Source organism: Scylla paramamosain, unplaced genomic scaffold (genome assembly GCF_035594125.1).
Source record: "Scylla paramamosain isolate STU-SP2022 unplaced genomic scaffold, ASM3559412v1 Contig73, whole genome shotgun sequence".
Lineage (NCBI taxonomy): Eukaryota > Metazoa > Arthropoda > Malacostraca > Decapoda > Portunidae > Scylla > Scylla paramamosain.
The window spans coordinates 97,861-105,000 of record NW_026973738.1 but is presented as its reverse complement, the minus strand read 5'-3'; the positions used below and the strand labels follow the sequence as shown (position 1 = coordinate 105,000).

The 7,140-nt window shown below is 40.0% G+C and overlaps 1 protein-coding gene and 1 long non-coding RNA gene across 3 annotated transcripts in view; one reads left to right on the top strand and one right to left on the bottom strand.

Moving 5' to 3' along the window:
- The window catches only part of LOC135098687 (uncharacterized), a 5,895-nt gene extending 4,895 nt beyond the window's left edge, over nt 1-1,000 (top strand). For both annotated transcript variants that reach the window (XR_010267276.1, XR_010267275.1), the window contains exon 5: nt 1-1,000. This exon is cut by the window's left edge and continues 1,357 nt beyond it. This is a non-coding gene — a long non-coding RNA (uncharacterized LOC135098687).
- Nucleotides 1,001-1,797: 797 nt separating this feature from the next.
- Nucleotides 1,798-6,605, bottom strand: LOC135098678 (uncharacterized). The gene is made up of 6 exons (XM_064001075.1): nt 5,525-6,605; nt 4,919-5,179; nt 4,571-4,768; nt 3,789-4,092; nt 3,641-3,656; nt 1,798-1,878 (listed from the first exon to the last, which is right to left on the bottom strand). The coding sequence occupies exons 1-6, from the start codon at nt 6,603-6,605 to the stop codon at nt 1,798-1,800; spliced, it is 1,941 nt and encodes a 646-aa protein (XP_063857145.1).
- Between the last annotated feature and the right edge of the window lie 535 nt (nt 6,606-7,140).

Genomic DNA, 7,140 nt, shown 5'->3' with positions numbered 1-7,140 from the left:
ATGTGTGCTTGGAGCATAAAAGATAGTCTACACTATATTTTGACAGATAAACAGTTGGTATGAAAAAATTACTTTTACCTACAGCACTTACTTAATTTGCATTTGGGCACCATCTCTTTCAAAATAGTCCATTTGAGCAGCAATACAGCAGCACATTCAGCACTGTTGTCACCCCTGAAACTTATTCTGGAAGTGTTGTTCTCTAAGCATGTCAAGCATCTACTGTTTGTGCAGAATCATCTCCACAATGGACAGAAGAAGCATCAGGCCAAAGTCTGTCAGGAATTCTGTCAGCCAGCCATGAATGACCCAACCTTCATGTCAAAGGACATCTCTGGGAACAAAATTTGGGTTTACAGGTATAACCCCCTAACCCAAACAAGTCTTTACAATAGAAGAGTCCAGCATCTCCATGCAGGGCATGGTTCAGGTCTGGAAAACCACTAAGAGCATTTTTATTCAATGTCTTTGAGATTCATAGGATAGTTCATCATGAATTCATCCCCCAAAAAAGATCATCAACTGCCAGTTCTACTCAAGTGTTTTGAGGCATCTGAGGACATTAATTTTGGCAGATATGGCTTGAAATGTGGTGCAAGGCTAAATGGATGCTCCATGATGATGATGATGATGATGATGATGATGCACCCTCTCTTACATATTATCTCTTATAATGCATGGGCTTCTCAGATGCATGATTATCCCTTTGCAGCTGCCCTACTCATCAGATTTGGTACCAACCCTTGTGACTTGTGTCATGCTCCCCACATGGACATTCATTCTATGGAAACAATGAGAAATTGATCTCAAGATGAGATAAGTCTTTAGCCATGACAAGTTGTAGCCAGCCAGGGATTGAACCTCTCACTGAGAGAACACAAGGATGACACCTTAGACATTGAGACCATGATGACTGTCAGGTCCCAAGTTCAGTTTTAGGACATTTATACTCCTAATCTCTGCACTTTTTTTTCCTGGAAATAATAAAGATGCAGCTGAAGGGATGCTCTTTTGACACCATGGGGTAGGTTCATTAGATTAGATTAGATGTGATTTACTTAAGAGTTTTAATGAAAGCAATGGCAAAAAAAGACTATGGTTCCAGCCTGTGTGAGACAACCCTCAAGAATTTAAATATTTCCAAACTACTTATAGCATTCAGATTGTTCATGGATACAACTGAAGGTAATACAAACATAGGAGTTGTAAAAATATTTTTTTAAATAATGAATTAAGACTTATACAGTACACAAACATTCATTAAAAGACCACACTGAGCCACTGTTTACACAAACAGCTGATGAATGCTCACTGTTGATGTCACTATCAATGGTGGCAGCTGCAGCAGTTACAGCTCATTCTTCTCACCAAACTTGCATCACTGTGTATAGTGCTAGTGATGTTGGGATTGGAACTGCACTTGCTACCTCGATATCAGTGTTACAGACATTTTTACAATTTGTTGCGGACCATCCATGCAGTAGGCTTTAAATTCCGTTAGGGTACGACTCGCAAGCAAGCTGATCCCAGGCACTATACGTGATTTGCATCAGAATACTGCACATTAGTGGCGAGCTGACTGTAGTCACCACAAAAGAAATCTATACAGCAAAAATGCAGGTGAAAAGCACATATGGAAAAAATGTGGATATATTTGAGTTGCATATCCATCATGTGCTAGAACACAGTCATCATACATCTCACAGCAGCTGAGACGCTTGTGTAGCTGTTCATACACATCCAACACCAGTGCTGGTCCAGCTGCCACGGAAGCAGCATCCATAACTGACGACTCCATCAGGCTTCACGCGACCCATCATTGACTAATTTTGGATGCTTACAGTTTTGTTGCTGTGCTTTACCATAGGTCACCAGGAGCTGAAAATGAAAGAAAAAGCACATTCATTGGCATAGCTGCAGCAGGGAGTGTTAGTAATATATATGGCAGCTGATCTTGTGTTGACCCAGAAAGCCATTTACCAGCTTAAAAACTCCACTGTCACCCTCCTGCCTCCAGGCTTAGCATTAATGCCCCCCCCCTGAAAAAAAACTCTTAAATCCCCCCAAAAAAGTTTAAGTGGTTATTTCAGGGGGTTTTAGAAAATATATTTTACTAATCAAGATTTAGTTGTATATTATATTGATAATTAAGGTCTATATATATACATACACATTAAAATTGTAAAAGTAGTCAAGTCTGTCCCATTAAATTCCTAACCTGTATCAGCATGACCTAAACAAGTGTGTGTTCTTCATTAAAAGAGTGTCAAAATCTTTCAAGATCTAACTCCCCTTGTAATTTCTTGCACCTAGCCAAAAACATCTCCAATAACTTTGCTTCTTCATGGCATGTTAAACTCTGAGCCATCCTTGCTAGCAATGTGTATTAGGCGAGTAGGACAGGGAATAAAACGTGTGAGTCCTAAGACAGCTGGAGCAGAACTAAAGTGTACCACACCTGCTATTTATTTCATTGGCTTCGACACAGATTAAAAATACACAGTGTGAAACCCCAAAACCCCGAACATCTGAGTAACTCAATTGAACCCCGAATAAACCCACCAACGTATCATTATGTTTCCGACCCAACACCCCCACTGAAACTAATGATGGGTATATACAATACAACACACATTAAATCAATACACACTCCTGTTTTAACTATCTACACACCCATAATAACTTTACTGAAATCACAAAGCTTTACTTTAGGTACAGGTTTAGTGAACATATCAGCAATATTTTGATCAGATGGTACATAGTTAAGTTGCACTACACCTCTCTGAACCTCTATCCTAATAAAATGGTATCTAATATCTATGTGCTTTGATCTCTGATGCTGGACAGGGTTTTCAACTAATTTTATGGCACCTTGGTTATCACAGTGTATAGTACAGCTGTTTATCGAAGTACTTCCTGTCATATCTTCCAGTAATTGCAATAAAAACTTTGCCTCTTGAGTAGCGGCAGACAAGGCCATATACTCAGCTTCACAAGTAGACAGAGCAACTGTTCTCTGTTTTCTAGTCTTCCAAGAGATTAATGGACCCCCACTGGAAAGTTGGAAGCTATACCCGGTAATACTTCTGCGATCTTGTGCATTAGCCCAGTCAGCATCACAATACCCAATCAAATTCAGTGACTCATCTGACTTTTTAAAAGTCAAACATTGATCAATGGTACCTTTCAAATATCTTAATACATGCTTGGCCATAGTGAGATGAGAAGTAGTTGGATTAGTCATATTCTGAGACAATTTAGTTACAATAAAGCACAAATCAGGTCTAGTACATGTCATTACATAGATCAGACTTCCAACTAATCCTCTATACATATTGATATCAGCCAGTTTTGATTCACTAGAACTAATACATACTTTGTTCACATCCATGTTACAAGGAGTATAGGCAGGTTTACAATGTTGCATACCAAATTTCTCAAGGATCTTTTCCACATATTTAGTTTGATTCATTTTAATTACATTATCATCACACACAAACTGTATACCTAGATACCAGGAAATTTTGCCTAGATCTTTCATCCTAAATTTATCACCCAGACTTTCCTTCATGTTCTTCAATTTTGCATCACTGCTGGCCACAATTATTATGTCATCAACCCAAACTAATACATTGGTTACCTCATCATCAGTAATTCTGGTATAAAGACATGGGTCAGCAAATGACTGAGTTAAACTTAGGTCAACCAAATATGAGTGCAACAGTGAACTCCAATTTCTACCACTTTGTTTGAGACCATACAAGGATTTCTTTAATTTGTACACCAACTTCTCGCCACCATTACCCTCCACACAGAAACCCTTGGGTTGTTCAACATAAATTTCACAATCAATAGGTGCATTTAAGTAGGCAGTTTTTACATCCATTTGATGAACAACCAGGTCATGTTGTACAGCCAACTGCATTAAAGTTCTTACAGATGTGATCCTAGTAGTTGGGGAAAATGTTTCGTGATAATCTATACCTGCCTCCTGAGAGTAACCCTTAGCAACAAAACGAGCCTTGTACCTTGTCTCATTGTTAGGGTTAAACTTCAGGTCATATACCCACCTACTTCCCACAGCTTTTCTACCTTCAGGCAAAGTAGTAAGCTCAAAAGTCTCATTATCCTTTAGAGCTTTCATTTCCAATTCCATAGCTTCTCGCCATTTATCAGAATCAGGAGATGCAATAGCATCTTGATATGTATAAGGTACACTGGCTAGTTTATAGCAATAGTCAACAGTACAATTCACAATACTATCCAAAGCCTCATCCATTTCATCACCAACAATAGTCACCAAAATATATGGGTTTACGTTTTACTCTTTCTGACCGCCTTAAACACACACTGTCCTCTGTTTGGTTACCAACTTCTGGGCTAGCTTCAGTGTCAGTACTACGTGTTGTAGTCCAGTCACATTCACTACCCCATGCTACATCTGAACTTACATCTACGCTAGGCCTGGTAAATTTGACACATCCAACTTTCCTTACTGTACCAGTCTTTGGAAAATATACAAGGTATGCTGGACTAGACTTATCATAGCCTACAAAAATTCCATCCTCACTTCTGGCATCAAGTTTTTTCTTCTGTTGTACATAGGCATAACATACAGAACCAAAAATGTGCATATTACTAATATTTGGCTTTTTACCTGCAAAAGCCTCGAATGGAGTCTTCTTAATCCTAAGGTTATAACATCTGTTTCTAATGTAAGCAGAGGCCATAACGGCATACGTCCACAGAAACTTTGGCAGACCAGACTCTATTAGTAAACATCTGGCCATTTCAAAAAGAGTACGCCAGCCTCTTTCAGCGGTACCATTTTGGTGAGGTGAGTAGGGAGAAGACATTTCATGCTTGATTTTATTTTCCACGAGTAAATCTGCGAATGCATTAGAAGTAAATTCCGTACCTTCATCACTTCTGAGACATTTCACTGAGCCATAGGGAGAAATGTCTGCTATGAAATGCTTAGTTGCCTGTAAGGTGTCACACTTATATTTGAGGAAGTATATCATGATAAGACCGGAGTAATCATCAACAAAACTGAGTGCATACTTAAAACCGTCCTTGGCAACAGGATCAATGGGACCAGCTAGGTCACAGTGTACCATATCTAGTTTAGCTTTTGAACGCTCATCAGCTTGTCTGTTTCTAAACTGAGTCATTTTCCCTTTAACACAAATGCCACAATCAAAGTCCTTTTTGTCACTAATTTTCATTCCGTTCACTACACCTTCAAGTTTCAAAATATCACTCACATTACAATGACCGAGAATTTCATGCCACTGTCTCAATGTATAGGACGCCCTATTTGAACACACAGTATTGTTTAAGAAATACAGTCTACCATGCTTAACTATGTCAAACTTTGTACCGTTTGTAGATGTTAACTCTGCAGAATTTGGTTTAAACTCGATTGATGCACCCTTCTCAGTGGCAGCTTGAACCGAGAAAATATCTTGCTTGAAGGAAGGTACATAGAAAGCATTTTCCAGAATTGTTGTATGAACATTACCACAAGAGTCTACAAGGGTAACACAGGCATCACCCTTCTTTTTAACCAGATTATTTGTTCTACTACCATCAGCTAGTTCAATAAAATGTCTCTCAGGATCAAATTGCTTGTCAAAACACACAAATTTGGAGTCATCATTGATTATATGAGTAGTTGCACCACAGTCCACCATTAACTTGTTAACCACAACACATGATTCAGTCTCTGATCTCCGAAGCCCCACTTTAAACACAAAACTGTGGCTCTGACTGTCATAATCATCACTATAATCTTTTAGGTTCCTGGCAGAGTCTTTACCACTGTTACCCCCCGAACTCTTCCAACAAAACTTCGTATCGTGGGAGTTATTCCTGCAGTTCTCACACCATCTTCTTAAAGTCTGGTTCGGTCTAGAGACACGGCAGTCGACCGATTTGTGACCCTGAAGACCGCACTTGAAACATGTACCACTGAATTTGCGAGACTCTATCCTCATCACTCTGTCACTGTCACTTTTGTCGCCGCACGACTTCTCTGTCTCCTCGAAACTTCTGAGAGACACCTTGAACTCAGCAAATGTCAATGCCTTTTCTCTTTGTGTAATTACAGTCATAAATGGCTTGAATTCCGTAGGTAAACCCTTAAGCACCATTGCCACCAACAAGCTGTCACTAATAGTTTCACCAGACGTTTTAAGTGCAGTTGCCGCCGTCTCGGCTCGAATCACATAGTCTGTAACACTCTCGTTTTCTCCCTTAAGCAACGTTGTGAGCTCCGTGTACAGTGATATGACCTTGGGTTTACCTTTCGATAAGTAGTGTTCCCGTAAAATCCTCAGTGCCTCACGTCCATCGTCCTTCGCATCACGCATCACAAGGGATAGACTACGGTCATCCAGGAACTGAATCAACTCCGCAAATGCCTCGGCATTTTTGGTAACGTCTGCAGCAGTCGTACTTGATGCAGGAGGATCAATCACATTATGCAATTTCTGTAGCCGCATGTAGCCCAAAAACTTCACTTCCCATAACTCGTACTTGCGCTCATCACCGTCAAAATACAGTCTGTTCCTGGGCCCATAACCTGTTAAACTCTGAGCCATCCTTGCTAGCAATGTGTATTAGGCGAGTAGGACAGGGAATAAAACGTGTGAGTCCTAAGACAGCTGGAGCAGAACTAAAGTGTACCACACCTGCTATTTATTTCATTGGCTTCGACACATATTAAAAATACACAGTGTGAAACCCCAAAACCCCGAACATCTGAGTAACTCAATTGAACCCCGAATAAACCCACCAACGTATCATTATGTTTCGGACCCAACATGGCACTACTGCCATCTCATCTATTTCTAAAGCTGAACTCTTCACTCAAACCTTTGCTAAAAACTCTACCTTGGATAATTCAGGGTTTGTTCCTCCGTCTCCTCCATCCTCCGATTACTTCACGCTACCTATGAAAATCCTTTGCAGTGATGTTTTCCATGCCCTGGCTAGCCTTAACCCTCAGAGAGCTTACAAACCTGATGGAGTCCCTCCCATTGTTTTCTGAAACTGTGCCTCTGTGCTTGCACCTTGCCTAATCAAACTCTTCCAAATTTGTCTATCAATATCTACCTTTCCTTCTTGCTGGAAGTT

What these genes read in the sequence shown, in the direction of transcription:
- LOC135098678 (XM_064001075.1), bottom strand. Translation starts at nt 6,605, where the DNA reads ATGGCTCAGAGTTTAACAGGTTATGGGCCCAGGAACAGACTGTATTTT. An exon ending in ATGTCTCAGAAGTGATGAAG is followed by an intron (nt 4,769 to 4,918) that starts GTACGGAATTTA and finishes GTTTACTAATAG; the next exon opens with AGTCTGGTCTGCCAAAGTTT. An exon ending in GAAAAAACTTGATGCCAGAA is followed by an intron (nt 4,093 to 4,570) that starts GTGAGGATGGAA and finishes CTTTGCCTGAAG; the next exon opens with GTAGAAAAGCTGTGGGAAGT.